The 18653-nt window shown below is 35.9% G+C and overlaps 1 protein-coding gene across 2 annotated transcripts; it reads left to right on the top strand.

Annotated features, from left to right (window-relative positions):
- The first annotated feature begins 2837 nt into the window (after positions 1–2837).
- On the top strand, positions 2838–18357 carry LOC145983319 (uncharacterized). 2 transcript variants are annotated; one of them, XM_083116462.1, is made up of 3 exons: positions 2838–2972; positions 14115–14392; positions 17625–18357. In XM_083116462.1, exons 1-3 carry the CDS (start codon positions 2951–2953, stop codon positions 17715–17717), a joined length of 393 nt encoding a protein of 130 aa, XP_082972588.1. In that variant the 5' UTR covers positions 2838–2950; the 3' UTR covers positions 17718–18357. The 2 variants fall into 2 exon arrangements, with proteins under 2 accessions (XP_082972588.1, XP_082972589.1); XM_083116463.1 differs by having other exon boundaries at positions 2895–2972; positions 14118–14392.
- The last annotated feature ends 296 nt before the right edge of the window (positions 18358–18653 follow it).

The following is an 18653-nucleotide window of genomic DNA, read 5'->3' as shown; positions in this document are numbered from 1 at the left end:
TTCTTTCCACTGATATTACTGTCGGGTCTTCAATACTTTCCTTAATTTCCTCCTCTTCAAATTCAGTGGGTACACCATATATCAATCCTTCCTTCACCAATAAGGATTCTGGAATGAACACATCAATATTATTTTCTTTATGAAAATGCTGAGTTCAGGTATTATTATATTGTATTATTATATATGTTCCAAACTGTTGTTGAATATCTTCCACTGTCTTCGAAACACTATTGACTTGTTGAGTTTTGTTGTCCATTCTGTTCTTATGATATAACAACTTTGCGAGGCCTTATGGATTTAAATTGTCGTGAGGGTCATCATGGCTGGTTAGATTGTAAACCTATGTTTTCTAGCAAAACTATAAAGAATCCAGAATGCGAGGTTCAGATATTCATGTAGATAAGGATATTGGAAATGGAACCTCTGCATGTTGTAAGTTTTTATATAAGGAGTCTCTGTGTTGTCTTAAGGCACATTCAAAAAATAAATGATTAAGTGTTTGGTTGGCTTCTCTGCATTGGCAGGAAGTTGATGGCACAATCTTTAAGCGAGTCAAATGTTGATTTACTAATACATGGCCTGTACGCATTTTTAATATAAAAACAACCACCGCCCGAGGTTCACGTATAGGATGTGGTATTTTTATAGCTCTATTTTGCACCACTCCCACTGTTTTTGTAGCTTATTTTACCTTACCTTATACAGATCTCTTACCCTCAAAAACATATGGGTTACCTGGACTGTTGATATAAATATGCTATTGAAAGTGCAAGTCACAATATAATCAATTACGTTATTATTATTAATATTATTCCCATATACATGTATTCAGTAGTACGTTTGATTTTATTATTATTCAAACAAACATCGAATCATGACATTACTAATATTTTATGAATCGACTGTATAAAAGAAAACGCTCACTTTTCTACTATTTCGATTCAGGCCTTCAATGTGATACTACTTGTGGCTGCTTTGGCGGATTCTTTAATAATGTAGTCTAATTTGATATTTTAATTTCAGTCTAATGTCTAGTTCGCCGTATTCGTTAAGTAATCGGCAGGTTATTTAAGCCATCGAAGCAACCGAGCGACACATACAAACAAACACACACGCACTCACACAAAAATCTTTAATTGCGAGTATATCATTTACATTTAATTTCGTACACTGTTAAAATAGGCAGGAACGTACAATAAGTGCATGTGGGAGTTGTAAATACTGGGTCCAAATCAGATTAGAAATTTCAAAGCAACAGCGGTGCAGCTTAATCTGTACTTTAGTATATCCGCAGGGACCGACATATTCATATGGGTTCATCAATTTATAAATATAAATGGCTATAATGTTATCGATCCAATATTTCTATAAATATATTTTTACTCGTATTACAAAATTAAAGGATTTTGCATATTTTGTTACTTTTATGAATAAATGTTATTGGAGTAATTGGTAAATTTCTCGTATCGGACAAACGGATGAAATTTGCTAGTTCATTTAATTTGAATATTCGTACTTACGTATTCTGCATTGAGAAACATTGCTGAAGGTGGCATTTCGCTTATTTCACGGATAGAAGCTCTATTTGCGAGATATTGAGTAAGTTTTCTTCGTTTCTTTTTGCCTTCGGTAACACGCAAAATGGTGGTCACAGTTTCACTACCGTACTCGGCATGCAGTGTTTCCACCCCACTGAACCCAAAAATACCTACGTAGCCCCACAAACCATTGACGCATAGCCCCACGAACCATTCATACATAGCCCCACGAACCATTTCCGGTAAGGTTAGGTTAGGTAGGGTCATGTATAGGTTACAATAGTTAAAAATTGATTTCGAAAAAAATATGCGTAGCCCCACACACCATTCTCTCATAGTCCCACGAACCATTGACACATAGCCCCACGAACCATTGGCACATAGCCCCACGAACCATTGGCACATAGCCCCACGAACCATTGACACATAGCCCCACAAACCTATTGCGGAGACGTACCTTCTTCAGTTACAAAAACACGTGTTTGGAAACACTGACAGGGATTGACCGGGATTACGTCATCACACACAGGCTACATCCACCTGGAAGTAAATGGATGCAAGAGCTTTTGTGCATCAGTCACACATTTATATCGAAAAATAGATGATTTACCGGCAAAATTCAATGAACGATGCGAGAAAACACTTCCCCGAACTTCCACAAGTATAAAGAAACTGCATTCGGTAAGTAATTTCTCCTGTAAATTTGAAGAAATCTGTTTGTCCGATACGAGAAATTTACCGAAGTAATTATTGGAATAAAACTTTTCGGCTTTCTTACTTTACTAATGCAGAAATTAGTATTTCCAAATATATTATTTGAAACTGCTAACCTCTTACTGCAAAATCTATCAGAAATGAAGGAACACTATTTTAAGCAAATGAGTTACTAGAGAATAGAGCATTGACCACAGATCATCATTTAATGTTTACTTAATGTGGAACTATGCTGAATATCAGTTCAAATACATGCTAAAATAATCCATACTTTTTACTAGTAATGTACTAATTAATCTACTATGTCTTAATCTTCATGACGATAAACAGAAATACACATGTCAAGAGTGGAACTTTATTAAATATATTTTTACTTATAACAAGGTGGGTTTACATTCTAACACATAACGATAGACATAAACAAGTTACAATATCGTTTCTAGGCACATACTATTAGAATTGGTCATAGCTGCCAGTTCACCATGGATATTAATACATGTTATGGTATACAACACTATCTGAAATTCCTCCCTTAATAGTTCCCGATTAAAGATGCTTCCTTGTTTATCTCATATGCCACTTATCTGCTGCTGATAAGATACATATGCTGCGACAGCTTTCAGCTTTTTGTTCCCCGGAAGAGAACACATGAGAACAGAGTAGAACATATATTGAATGAAGGCTAAATATTTGGCGGAATGGCGAACTACGGTCAATCAGGTAAGCAAATCTTGTGTTCTTCATATTTTCTTATCTTATCTTATTGATCTGTTGTATTGTCACATTTTACCCACGGAAACCAAAAACGAAGATAAAGTCTAAACTAAAATCAAGAAGTCGACCATGTTTATACTTCGAGTCTGAAAATCAGAAACGTATAAACTAATTTTTTAATTAGGCTTCCTGCTGGGGTAGTGGTGACGTCATCACCTTGTAATCAAGGGTCCAGGGCTCGATTCCAGGTGGAGGCACTTAGTGTTTCGGATCCCACTTTAAACTCTAGGTTCAGTGCTGATTAACCTTCTGTGCATAAAGTGGACTTAAAACAAACACTCTATTTTTTTTAATCTCTTTCAACCGTACAAAGTCTTATGATGGCCGCCAGTTTATTCTGTATCAAATGGTTCTAATATTTTTAATGTCATAAAGAACGAATGAAAATTCAATTTTTTATTACGCTTAGAGCATTAAAAGGAGAAAATATTACTGTTAAGTTGATCTTTCACTAAAAATCACACCACGTTTCGTAGTTGAGTTTCTTTTAGAACTAGTCTCCCTCAGCTCCTGTAGTCAGCATCACGGGGGAACTCCAAAGGTCTGCACTGGAACCATCCTAGGGTGCTCATCCCACTCCCCCCAGGCCAATGGCGTATCCCCCCAAAATCATGTCATGCGTCCCCCCAAATCATATCATGCGTCCCTCCCAAATCAAAACATTCGCGCCCTCAAACCATACCGTAATCCCTAAAAAGTATTTAATTACGACAGTGTGACTTTTTTCTTAGCTTCTTGTTCCAAATGATGCACCTGCTTTACATTAAGCAGTATACCAACACTAAGCATTATATTTTAAGAAGTGATGGTATTAATGAATATCGAGGATATCGCTTATATCTTGTAATGCAGCTATAGAATAAAACTTCACATTCACCTCAGTAAAGCGGGAAACACGCATTCTCGTAACAGAAGATTGCGAGCGAAGCGAGCAAAAAAATGTTTTACATCCATTTCTTTGCAGGCTTTCAAGAATATTACTCCCTCTGTCTCATAATTATTGTCCGGTACACTTTTGTTTGTTGTCACAAAATACTTGTCTGATATTCAAACTGTGACATTTGTGTATACAGAAGAAGAAAATGAAACACGGGAATGAGTCATACAACGTTATTACTCAAGGATCAGTACAAATTGGCCGATCAAGTATAAAAAAAAAACACAAATAAAAAGTTACCATTTTGGCATACCGGACTATAATTATGGGACAGAGAGAGTAATTTAATGGGGTGTCAATACTTTCTTAGGATCCCGAGATATTTAGTCTTTTCCAGCTTCCCTTTTGGCACGTTTGGAGTCGAAAACGTGTGGATATCATATCGCTAAATACAGTTTCCAAAATTTAATTTTCGAACTCTCTCTCTACTACAGAACCTTGACAATCTACGATTTAACACTTCATCAAAAGCTTCCTCTCTCCTCCTTTAAATTTAATGCTCAATCCTACCACCAACATTTCCATGCCAATTATAGACACTGTTGATATTGAAGAGTGAATATTACCTCCTCGACAAAATTAATTATCAGTCTCCACACCAGAATTTCCGCAACAGTCTAAGACAATAGTTATAGACAAGAATTCGATACCCTCCAGCTCAATTTAATGCTCAATCCCCCTATAACTAAAGTACCCGCAATAAACTGAGACCTAGAGTTCGATATTGTCCCCCACAACGTTTAATTTAGAAATCCTCCCAGGAACTCACGTCTCATTTAAGTCCTAATATGTAAGAGTTGGATATTTTTCCCCCTTTATAAAATAACCTTAAACACTTTTATTTTTCATCGAATGGATTAAATATGGTGCATTTAAGGTGTAATTTTTTACATATATTTTGGAAAGATATATAAATGTTGAATTTTACATTATTTGAAGGGAAAAAAATCCCCCCCAAAAAATCTCGATGGCGCAGCCTGCGCCATAATCCCCGCCTGTGGTAACCCCTGGAACCATCTCAGGTGGGCATAAAGAACAACTGGAACTACCGGGTATACGTTTATATAGATTTATTATGGCAAGTCAGTTTGTGTACATCCAGGTAGAAGGAGCACAAGACTGAGAAACCGGGTATTTACGAATTTAAAGGTGGTTACGTCTTAAGTATCCGCCTGAGATCGTCCTTACGAACTTTACTCAGTATACAAATCTGCGGGTTGTGAGCGACTCAACGCTAGGTCTGTAAACAGACCCACGCAGTCCCGGGTACTAAGAATAAACTACTTTAGCAACGAAAATTTGGCAAATTTATACCCGTTTTCTGTAATCTCGAACCGCTAAGTTATGAAGAAAAAATATTTTTCAGGTTACAATGAAATGTGTAGATTATGCATAAGTACAGCGCCTTGAATAACGTAGTGTGGAAAACGGCACGGTTCTGGGCTCTCTAGCTGGTTCCACTCGAATATGATACCGCTAGAGGCGCTGGTGTTGGTCTCGGTGCATGGTATTCGTCTGCTTATAATGGAAGTAAATGGAGTTTTCGCTGCAACGTCTGATTCTTTTACATGAAGCATTTCTATGAATGTGATAATTGATATGATATTTAGTACAGTGGTCGCGAAGATATTAACGAACATTCTATACAGTCGACCACGTCCTGTTTTTGTTATACTATCATTAATTATACGGGAGAAAAAAATACGCTTGGAATGCTCTTGGTAACTAAATTTTTGTGTATGAATTAGGTTCATTATTATTATCATCATCATAATTTCTTTTAAAGATATACACACTGAAGCATTTATATTTTTTATATTTACTGTCTCTTTTCTTCCGCTTTAAACTAATCGCGGCAATGATGATAATGATGATTGCATGAAACGACAAAGGGAAACCCACAAACAGTCCTTAATGCCATCGACATGAGTGTAAGGAAACTTTCAGACCAATGGGACAAGCGATACGGGATGTTTACACTCATGTGACTAGTGACACAGACACTTTCAGACTGTAAAATAGCATTCATTGCGCATGAGGGACGAAACATCAAACGACACGTTCATATGTCGTATTCGCATGCTACTTGTTACTTCGGTCGGAAAGCTCCTTAAAGGAAGGGTGCTCAGACCGAAGCGACGCGTTACAGGGGGAGTTCCCAACTAAGTGCCAAGCGACAGCCTTGAAGCGGCACTTCAGTCTATTAGCAAGCGTTTGCTGCTAATTGTGCGAACAGCAGATCTAGGCGAAACGATAAGCCACTCGTGTCGCTCAAACTGGGCCATTTCCTCAATAGCTTGCAACGTATTGCCGTGGTTTGTTCTTCGCGCATGCGCGATGCAATGAGTGTCTTGCTTTAGGGATATTGCGCACCAAAGCGGCACGCGACACTTATCGCTTGAGGATTTCATCAACCGAACGCTGGCCTGTGCTGCCCGTCATGCCTTTACAATGTGAAATGTTGCTCTTGATTGGCTCGTTTCCAAGCGACATGTGTCGCGTCTCGCTTCGGCATGAAAGTTGTCTTGGACCGAAGGCCCGTGTCGCTTTGGTGTGAAATCCTCGTATCGTTTGTCGCGTGTCGCTTTGGTCTAAAATCTCCTTGAGGAAACGGTGCGTCAGAGCTTGTGTCCCTACGGTTCGAAAGGCTGCATTGATTGCCGACTGCTCGCTTTCAAGCGACACTTGTGGTTTGTCGCCTCGGTATGAAATATCTCTCAGGATACTATTTATATTCTAATAACATAGAAAAATAAACTCTAATACACAGTCCAAGACCTGACGTCCGGAATCACATTGCGTGGTTTCTTCTTGTGTTACGCACGCATGCTATTTATTTATTAATTTTATTTTACTTTTCTTTCCAAATTAATGCCATTTCGTGACTGCAAATCACTCCACAAATATAACTGTTTCCATCAATTCACGTACCGCCTCTCAAAACAAACAAATCTACATAATATATTCCAAAAACTAACAAACAGAAACTAACTTTCATAAGAAAATTAGCACCGATACTGATCGCACTGCAATCTATGTTCTCATCCGTCTCGGGAACCAGTTTCTTGGGTCGTTTTCCACACTACGTTATTCAAGACGCTGTAGCATAAGTAAGCTTTGACAAATTATCTAAAAGGTTCTGATACATCTTTGTGAGTTAAAATAAAAATATTATACGTACATTAATAAGTATAAATTTTAAACCTTCCGCCATCAGTTTCATATATAAAGGGTAGTACGTTAACATCTTCCTAATTTTTAATAGACGTTCATTCATGTACGTCATAATATTCAGTATATTGGAACAATCAAATCTGCTCCTTTGGTCATAACAATTTTTTTAGTATTCAACTTTTAAACTTTGCACCTTATACATATTTCTTTCTTTCATTCTAATTGATTTATCAAATTTATCAAATAAAGCAAGGACGTAACATGTTGCAATAATGTAATGTAATGTTACAATAATGACTTGCAAATCCTGTCATACGCTGTGATAAATTGTCAAATTCTGACAATTCTGTGCGCCGATCCAATAATGCTAGTAGCTTTGTCATAATGCCAAGGATTATCAATATCTGTAGGTGGATTTGCACTATGATTAACGATGAAATCTTTCCTCAAGCTATCACATTTAATTTTTAAGCAGTCAGTTTGTTTAATATGACCCATACTTGCTTCTACATGCATTCAATAAAGAAATGTGTATCTAGACGAGGAGGTTATCTTTTTTCAATTAGTAGAAAAATAAACTGTTGAATGCAAACTCGTGGAATCTTTCCTATACGCTCCGCTTTTCACAACTCGATTTTGGGTTTTAAGTTTTTATTTCACATACACAGATGGATCGAAAAGTGAGTCAGGAGTTGGATGTGCAGTGTATGATCCAGAACACTTCCACAAGACTGTTCAATGTTTACGGCAGAATATTACGCAATTTACTAAGGCTTAATATATGTCCAAAAATTAAATTTGAGAAAGTTCCTAATACTGACTGGAAAAACCATTGAGTTTACTTGGGTTAAAGCACATAGTAATATTACAGGCAATTCGCATGCTGATGAGTGTGCAAAGAAAGCAACATGCCTTCCAAATATTACGGACATATCATTATACTATACTGATCTTCTCCCTAGAGTAGAGAAGAAAATTTTGAATGAATGGTTTGATTGGTTTCGAAATGAACTTGTAACAGTTGCAGAATCACACAGACCATTTGCTGAATTCAAACCATACAAACCATTGTTTCATCATGTAAGTGCTTCAAGAAATTTAATTGTATTAATTAATAGACTGAGATCAGGTCATTTGTGTACTAGGCAACATTTATCCAGAATTGGAGTAACGGACAATAAGAAATGTGAATGTGGCTGGGAAAGTGCAGACGTGCAAAATATAATACTGGAATGCCCGAAATATAATAGAGAGAGAAATATCTTGTATAAAACTAAATATTCTAAAGGTTCAGTATCCAAGCTTGTCAAGTTTGGTTGTCAATTTAGATGTGTGGATGGGTTATAGTTTGTTAACATTTTTAAGGAAGTGTAACATAGAATTGTAAATGGAAAGATGTTCTCTTTTTTTAAATCTAATATCTGTAAAATAAGTGGCCGCGGTGGCTCAGTCGGTAACGCGTCTGACTACCATGATAAAGGTCCCGGGTTCGATCCCCGGTAGGTTCAAATCCGGGAACTTTTCTAACGTTGGGAGCGGCCCTTGCGTCCACCCAGCGTCGAATAACATGGGTACCCGGGGGTAAAGGCGGTTAGGGGCGTGGTGCTGATCACATCACCCCCACTCACGACCGGATCAAGAAAGTGTGGGGCGTTACCCCCACACCCCCTATACGCCTTCATGGCGTGGTGCTAAGCACAGGGGAACACTTTACCTTTTTTTACTTTACTTTTATATCTGTAAAATAGGGGAGGGGGAGACTGATAATTCTAATTTAAAACAATTATATATGTTTTATATGTTTATTGTAATGGACAAAAAACGACATTAAAAAGCAGTTAGGTACAAAATAAAGGAATGAATGAATGAACATCACCTTCTCAAACTAGAGAAAGCCGAATGGCTTGTTCTAGTCACGTGAGCGACGTCATCATCTGTAGGCGAGACAGCCGCCATGTTTGATTTATTTGGTGGAAGCAATGTTGGATCTTTATTAGCGAATGTGGAATTGCAATGCAATTTTAAGAACTGCAACGAAGTATAAGTGAAGTGGGAGCGTACAAGGAATATGGTCTATAAGTGTTGTGTTCCCAATTGTAGAGGAAATTATGATGAGAACAGCAAGTCTAATGTATTTAGATTTCCTCAAGACGTTACTGAAGAAGAGAGATGGATTAGGGCAATTCCACGTAATTTTGTCCCTAAAATCAACTCCAGGGTAAGTAACACAGACTTTATACTTATAAATAAACGAGAGAAATAGTTTAGTTCATAATGTAAATATTTAATGTGCACGAAATAGGCATTTAACATACTTTTAGATTTGGTCAAGTTTGACTTGTTTCTTGAAAATCATTTTTGATCACCAGTATCGAATTTGTAAATGTAACCAAGCTAATTTCTTTAAAAATGATAAATAATTTAACTTGCATTACCATATTTGGTAAATGTTACATAGTTCATCGTTCCAAATGAATTGTTCAACGTTATAAAATATTGTAATATCTGCCAAAGTAGTCTACTGTTTCGATAACATGTTCTTCATCGAAACTTCTATATAATTTATACACATGTTCAGTTTGAAAGCATGCTTAAGGAAAGAAAACTATAGAAGTGAGCAAGATTGAAAAATATGAATATTTACATTCTTATTTTTAGCTCAATTTAGTGTCTCTTTAGGTTAATCGGAGATAATGGAAGGCAAGTTGGAATTTAGGTTATGCATTGAGATACAAAGTACATTGTGTAACAACATGCACTTTGATGGAATGTTTCCTTGTATAATTATACAAGAGTATATTGTTTATGTTTCAAATAAACGTTTTCACACAAAAAGCTTACATTTTTACCGAACTATGTGAATAAGCGAACATAGTAATTTTGTTTAAATTGGTTTTTCTTGAGTATATTTAATCAAATTCTTTACTTACATGTGTATAAATTATTTTGGCTCTACAAACTTTTATGTGACAGATTTTTGTTTTTTGGTATTCCTAAACAAAATTATTTAGACATTTTTACTGATGTTTAGTTATTGGAAACAAATAAATCGCCAAACTGCTTAACGCCAAACTCTCAAACTAACCTTTTTCGTTAGTCTAAGCAAATACTTTTTCTCTGTACCAATCGTAACCTCAATCCTTAAACCGTTTTGTAAAAAGTATTGGTTCAAAATTAAAAAAAAAATATATAGTATAGCTACTAGTATTGAGACTTGCTGATGTCATGTTTGATTTTTGTTATTTAGCGTCGCTTTTCTACCATTTCTGGTTAATGGCGACGATGAGAACAAATGACGATATGATAAAATTGTAGCGCGCTGTGCTAACCTTTCAGCCACCGAGGTCGCCTCTGATGTCAGGTGACGTCCAGGAGAGAATATTATTTTCCTTTCAACAAAAGTATTAGGCCTACATGTCTGCTTGAGGACAGGATAAGTAACTAAATACTGTAGATGTGTATTGTTAATAAATTGTAGAGCTTTCTTAGTTTATTCATTCTATGCTGGTGAAAATGAATGTCATACTCGCCTATGGTCTTTTTACTGCCAATTTCTGGCATTTTTAATTCTCCACACTCTAAACTTTTTTGCTGTTTGCATTATTTAGTTGTTGAAAAAATAATTGAGTGTTGGTACTACAAAGTGCTATCTGTCGTCGTCTTTTCATGAACGGAAAGACAATAAAATAATAATAATAATGAAAGTGCTAGCGATGCTTCTGTGAGTATATTATTTGGTTAGGCAACTTGACGAATTTCCTCTGAACGTAACACGCGAGGTTAAACTTATTCTATTTGTTCTTACTTTTTTTTACAAAAACTGTAACGAGTTTTATGTAAAACTTAAAAGTATTACGGATAATATTTCACAAATACACGCATTTCTTAAAAAAAAATTTCCACCAGAAAGTTCGTAAAGATTTTCAACATGAACTTGTGTGATATTAGGGATCTTTTTCTGGTGGTCATAGTGGCTTCTTGAACAAAAAAATGTTGGTGTAAATATTCATTATTTTCTTCTATCTCTCCTAACTATATTTTCTGAGGGTAAATGTTAAAAACTAACTTCCTCTGAGCTTCCAGTCCTTCCTAAAAGAAACAAATGAACTTAAATTCTCTACGATAAAATATTGTCTTCCTTGCACAGCGTTAAGATGATCGCCTCCAGATGATGACGTCAGGACTGAGCGCTGCGGCCTGAGTCTCTAAGATGGTCTTGGAATGAATGGGTTGTGCATTTCTATGTACTACAGCAGTTTAGGACATAACTTGAATTACCATTTTTTAATACAGAGCTAAGTTTAGGAGAGACAGGTAGTCACAAAGTTATCAATAATTTGGCAACGATTACTCCAGAATATCAGATTTTAAGCTGAAATTCACACAACTACTTGATACGTCAGGAACTTTAATTTTTCGCAATCGCGATAACATCGAAAAATGTTTAAAGAAAAGTGTTTGTGTATAAGCAGTGCCATGTTCTAAACACATTTTTCATGCTCTTAAAATCGTAAAATGAGGCGAATTTGACTTAAAATGCGATTTTTTGCCTTTTCACGAATCTCAACACATGTTGAGATTTAAAGACGATAAAATATCGCGAAAATCCAATATTCCCTTCCTCTGCTTCAGGCTTGGAAAATAAAATGTGCCATATCTACGCATGTATAACGCCAACGTTTATCAAAATGTTATCCTCCAAAAAAAAAACTGTGGTGTATGTTATACATGGAATAGTTCCGACAACTACATGAAGCAACGTGTATGTGGATGTTTCCCACATCATATGGGAGTTGTAACATCGTGTTCCGCGAGAAACGTTTTGCATTGTGGAACAAAATGGCGAATTTTTGGCGGATATCGAGTGCGTGCTTACCGTCACACAGAAGCCGCGACATCGGTGTTTGCCGCTCGAGAAACATTTGTTGGCGTTACCGAGCAAAGTGGCGTTGTTCTTGGGGAAATCGAGTGCGCACCTACAGTCACACGAAAGCCATAACGTCGCGCGAGAATAATGGAAAATAACTTTGTCACAATTTGTTTCCAATATATGAAACTGTCACTTAAAGGCATAGACCATGTTACCCTACAAATTAAAACACTATTTTAAAAGCACAATCAAGGTGTAATTTGAGGTATATTTGGCAGAAAATTGTGATAAAATGTAAAAGCAAATTAAGAAATGTAAAATTTGGAATATCACCAATCTCCGTATACTTGTTAGTGCTCCTGGTCATCCTTTCGTCCAATAAAATATATTTCTTCTGCCGCTCTACACCTTCCATGTTGATTTTCATCATACTAATCATGTCATTGAACTTTCTATCTTAGCCTTCTTCTTCCAGTCTTGGATGTGGCCTGCCTAGCTCACTGTTGATTTTGTGGTTCCATCCCTCACTGCATTATTTGCCTGGTGCCCCCTGTTGAAGCACTTACGTATCTCTTTTGGCACTAAGCTGTCTATGCGTTACTACCATTATAAATGTTTGAAAACAGATTTTTCAGTTCCGTGTGTTAGAAATTAAGACATGGAATTATTTCCCACTTTCATGTGTTCGCAATTTGGACGATTTAGGTATTGTTCGCAATTAGAACACAGCCGATCAAAGAGTTTCAATATTGTGGATTTTAAACCTATACAATTTCCAAAACTAACTGGTTACAACACCATTGTTAATACATAATACAAGTTTTGTTCATCTGGTAAATATTATACAGACACGTTTCACACTATTGGACCATAAGCATAGCCCTACCCTATTACATAAAGCTACCTGTAATACTATGCATATTACTTATAACTACTGCTTTCAGAAAATGCTGTTGTTATGTCTTTATCATCTTGACGTAAGACAAACACATGCATCAAGAATGGAACTTCCTAATATTATAAGTTTTAACTTATAACTAGAGTGAATTTACAGTTATAAAGTACAAAAACACGCATGAACAAAGTTCATAATAGTTGCTATGTGCAGACTATTGCACTTGGCCGTAGCTGATAGTTCACAACATACAGTAAAACCTCGCCAATCCGGACTAGGGGCGGGTTTACCGGTTTAACGAAAGTCCGAATTAACTGAAATAACCTAAAAGAACAGTAGAAAGTGCAACAAAGCATGTTTATTATGGTGTATTTAAAGAGCATAGACCTAAATACACTATACAGTACAGTACAAAGTCTGCGGGAAACAGAATTTCATCAGTGGTTGACTGCCTTTTCTTTGGGAAGTTCTCTTGTTGACTTCTAGCCACATTTAAAACCTTGCATTCTTCTTTTTCCTTTCTTTCTTTTTTTTCGTTTTGCCTGTTCTGATGAAGCGAAGTCCTGCGTATTGGGGTCCGGATTAACGATGTTTTACTGTATTTAAATTATCTATGTTACATAAATAACAAATACTTATCGCACAATGTTATCCAGCACCTTAAACGGGTAGCAGAGAATTTACGATTTTGGCGGTGTTTAGTGTTTCTCAAATAACATGAGCATAAATGTGTTGAAATTTTGGGCCAAAACAATAAAAATTATTTAATATACAAAAATTATATTCTTACGACATAGTGCATGAAATATAGTAATATCGTTGTAACCATTTCTAAGCAATAGCTATTGTGTAATGAATATCGTTTTTGGTTGTGCACATTAAGGTCTCAATGTATAGGATATGCTATACAACGATTGCGTGGCGTATCACTATATTTTCTGATATTACATGACAACAAAAGCCAATTAAGAATGGTCAATGTATTTTTTTATTCAACATTTCAAAATGTATTTAGAAAAGAGCTACTTTATTTTGTGTGTAAATTTCAATGCAGAGCAAACTTTTGGGAGGGACTCGGGCCTGATGAGGCCATGCCTGGTTACGCCAATGACCATCCACTTCTCTATACCCTTAACGGTAACACCTTTGACGCTTACTGTCCCAAGCATGGATTAACCAGACAGCATGTAACACATTCATTTTTTTTAATAGCAGAGAAGAGCTACGGAGTCTACAGGTGGGGCATCGTCGCTGCAATTCTCCTGGCGGCCATCGTCGCGGTCGCTGGAGTGGTGATGCTGGTGGAGGAGTCTACGGCCACCATCCTGCTGCCGGTGCTGCTGGTGGTGCTACTGGTGATCGGGGTGGCGGCGGTGGCCTTCATAGAGTTCCTCAGGAGGAAGGCGATGCGGGAGAGGGACATGGCGGCTTCCAACTGGGTGCAGGAGGAGTTCAAGAAATCGCAGGAAAATTTAGCAACGGGAGCGAAGGTACTTTGAAACATGGTTGAGGTGAACAGACGTCCCGTATTATCGGGACAGTCCCTTATTTTGAGTCTCCCGATTTTTTTAACGTGATACGTGATACGTCCCTTACTTGCGATAATGACGTATCGTTATGGATGAACTATGGGATACTAACATTCAGCAGACCCATTCATCGGCAAAATATCAATGAATGACTTAATTATTCTAAATGACTGCTTTGTTGGAGTGCAGCACATATCACCATATTATGTCAGCTATTTACACAGTATTTATTTATTTATAAATAATTAGTTTTCAAATATAACTATTTATGACGAAACCGTTTTTAATATTAAAATGTGTACAACTTACCATCCCGTTTTGCCGTTTTCCTTAAGAAAATATGAAAAATGTCCGTTTTGTTTTGTTTTAAAAATCTGGTCACCTTAAACATGCTATACTTTAATAATAATAATAATAATAATAATAATAATAATAATAATAATAATAATAATAATAATAATAATAATACATTTTCTGTATTTTTCACAATTGTTTGTGTTTAAGTCTTCTCTGGACAATTCAATTGCCATTATCAGGGAACGTATTTATGTACTAAAAAGTGTTAGATATGTAAATACACATTTAGTTATTTTAATCAAAATATGGACTTACAATTGTGAAAAATGGCCTTCCAGTGACTATTGCCTATTGTTGACAATAACAGATTCATGTCTATTGTCAAGATTAAAAGACAAACAGAGTAGGCCTAAAAAAGGAACAGATTACAGTTCAATGGAAAGCCTTTGGTATTTAGCACAAGAATGCAATATGTAGTAATAGCATTCAAAAGCATATCACTATTCGCAAAGATAATGCAAATAAAATTGATTTTAGCAGAATATGAAAATATGTATTTACAAATAGGCCTAAATCCGTTCCCGGGACATTGCAACGTCTGACTATCAATTATGGTGAACTACACAGTTCCAACTAATGCAAGGCGAGATAGCACTGGGAATGCATTTATATGTACTAAATGGTGTTATGTAAAAACAAGGGAGCATTTGTGATGTGTGTGTCAGAAAGAAAGAAAGTTAAAAAAAAAATTACATAAAGTGCTAAGCCGGGTACATTTTGACCCCAGAAAAGAAATATTTTTTTTTAAACAAAATCTGATATTTGAAACCTTTATTGCTCTTTTTCTCAATTATTTAAAGTCGCCTATAAGAATTATCGACAAGCAAGAGGCATTGTGTTCAAAAATACAAATAATATTATACCTTTATAACATGCACATACATGCATATCCAACATATATCTTCACCTTTCATTAGCTTACACTCACTTACTCATACACATCTAATCTCACACAAATTCACATATACATAGAGTGCCAAATACATACATCTACACATAACGTGTGTAATCAAGGGGTCCCGGGTTCGATACCCGGTGGAGGCACATAGTGGTTCGGATCCCACTTTAAACTGTAGGTCCAGTACCGATTAGCCTTACTGTGCAGAAAGTGGACTTAAAACACCAAATCAATCAATCAATAAATCAAATACACATAATGTGAATGTACAGACAAAGTTTACTACTTAACTTTAATTTTAAGGTATTTGAATATTTCGTTCGTAACGTACCAAGTACACAATATGCCAATGCATATAAAATAAATATAACAAGACCAGTTTACATTTTAAGTCCAATATTTAAAAATGATAATGTTTTTTAACGTATTTATATATTTAGTTTGTGCTGTAATGAGATCAGTTCCACCAAATAATTTGAGCACTTTTTGTTATAGGAACTTTATATGTTTTTGTTCTCAATTACATAAATCACATCAATTAGGTAAATATCTCTAGTATGGTTAAACTATTAATATGTCTATTTATTTTTTTATGTATACACATTTGTTGAATAAATTTCACCACTTCTCGTCCATCCAATAACTATAAAGCCCCAATCCCACCACTGACTGACTGACTCACTGACATAAATGTTCTCCCCGGTGGAGAAAAATGCCCGATTACGACCCCCATGGAATCGTCCCAAAAGGCCGAGAAAATTTAAAAATCGCTCAATTGGCCCTTCCATAAGGGTGAAAATGCCCTTTTTCACGTCCTTAGCAACCGTTGCCAAGCGCATTTTTTGCAGCACACATTGTTTCCTTCAATTCTTAATTGTCGAGATACATTATATTTCTCACAGATCAATAGCACACAGATGAATGAACTCCTGGTTTTGAAAAGGTGTCTCAAACAAGACTGACATCTACATAAGGACTTGCAGTCCAGATACAATTAGATATTGGTATACTCAATACGAAAATATCTACATCGTGGTTGTTTTAATTAAATGTTTAGAGGTATAACAACATACAATTCTTTAGAGTTTGCCGTGCTTGTTGTTGACCATGGAAACTGACGTTGCTAGGAAACTTAAAGGTTATTTATTTATTTATTTCAACCCGAAAACTACTGTAAGTGAATTATGCTAGATTTTAAGAATTTCAAAATATGAGCATAATAATTTATTACAGAGGAGAGATAGGAATTTAAGGGGAATGACGGACAATAATTATTTTTCAATTACGTTTACAAATGTGAAAATGTCAAAAGACGTAAAATATTGATTCTCCAATTTAGTGTCGCTATTGAATTCGTTTATACAAAACATCCAACTAACTATTTTGAAACGGATATTACTTACCTAGTCTATTATTAAGAAAACAGACAACAATATTTTGATTATTTGTACCATATTAGAGCCCGTACACACGTAACGATATGTTCGAAACGTTTCAAATAAGCGAACCAGGTCGGCGAGCGTACGAGACGCGGCCAAAGGCCACGTCGAAAGTGCGCGAGTCAAAAGTATAATACTTTTAACAATTCATTGTATGGTATTTTCAGTTTGATTGGCGATATTATATAACAATGCTAATTTTTTGTGTGTGGGCGTTCAATTACATTTATTTTTATTTACAAGTTCTAGCCCATGTAGTGCATATTCTAGTTTAATTCTATCTAAATATTTATGGAGTAAACACAAAGAATACATATACACATTAAGACTTTTAGTATTTTCTTTAAAAGAAGAAAAAGCTCATGCCATATTTTTTTTAACACGCTTTGTTTACTCGTTTCTGTAGTTGGCATCTCCTGACTCTTCGGGAAAGGAAGCCTATGTCTATGCAGTAAGATCCATAAAAAAATGCTTATGACGTAATTTTTTTCTCTTTTAGCTGGAACCATCAGCTCCCCCACGTTCTGCGTTGTCTACAATGCGTGCTGAAGATGCCTGGACGGTAACTTCCGACTTCTCCACCAGGGTGTGACACGTGTTCAAGGCTTGAGCTTCGGTGATCTTCCGTTCTGTGCCTACAGGTATTCAAAGGTGCGGATAGATATCAAGAGAAGGATGTCCTGCTGTGGACTACGTGCTTTGTGAATAACACGAATGGCAAATGTAAGAAGCTGACAATTAGCTATAGCGAATTGTTTCGTATAGGCCAATACATCTATAAATCATTTCGGTAGACTATCTTAGTCGTAATCTACCTGCCAATATGATATACATTTAAGTGTGTGGTAAGATATACATATATATTGAACATAGACTTCAGCCATCTTGAATTTTTAATGATGAACGCTAAAATATTTTGTATACTCAAGATAAGTTACTCACCGCAAGAGCAACTTCGCCATAGGTATTTGGATAAAAACTGCCAGATCTGAAATGGTAATTACATTATGAGCAGAGCTATAACCAAAAGTGCAGCTGATTCCTATTTACAAAGTTGCAAAGTGATTTCAGTGTCGGTGTTATTTTGTCAACGTCATAACTGCAGAAAATACATATGAAATTATAATCGTGGCAATAATAAGCCATAACGACTTAACACACAAGCTATAAAAAACATAAACAAACAACACTTTATACAGATAACGTTTCAATAATTATGCAGTAGTAGGGCTGGGGCATCTTGTATTCATTATATATACATATGTATGTGTGTGTGTGGGGGGGGGGGTTTATTTAGGTTTTGTGTCACTTATACAATGATGTCTAATACACCAGTGAGTGTGTGTGTTACGTTAAGACCAATTAGAACATGACCGTTCAAATTATGATGAATTCAGTAACAAATTTTGTTGTCTAGTTACCATAGTTTATAATAGATTATATGTATAATTATTAAGCATATATCCTGACAATTTTTAGGTAACATATGTCTTTAAGGGGACTATAAGTATGGTATACAGAATTTTAG

This window comes from Lepisma saccharinum, unplaced genomic scaffold (genome assembly GCF_977018435.1).
Source record: "Lepisma saccharinum unplaced genomic scaffold, izLepSacc3.1 HAP1_SCAFFOLD_776, whole genome shotgun sequence".
NCBI lineage: Eukaryota > Metazoa > Arthropoda > Insecta > Zygentoma > Lepismatidae > Lepisma > Lepisma saccharinum.
Note: the sequence above shows the minus strand (reverse complement) of the source record. Positions and strands in the feature narration are given on the sequence as shown.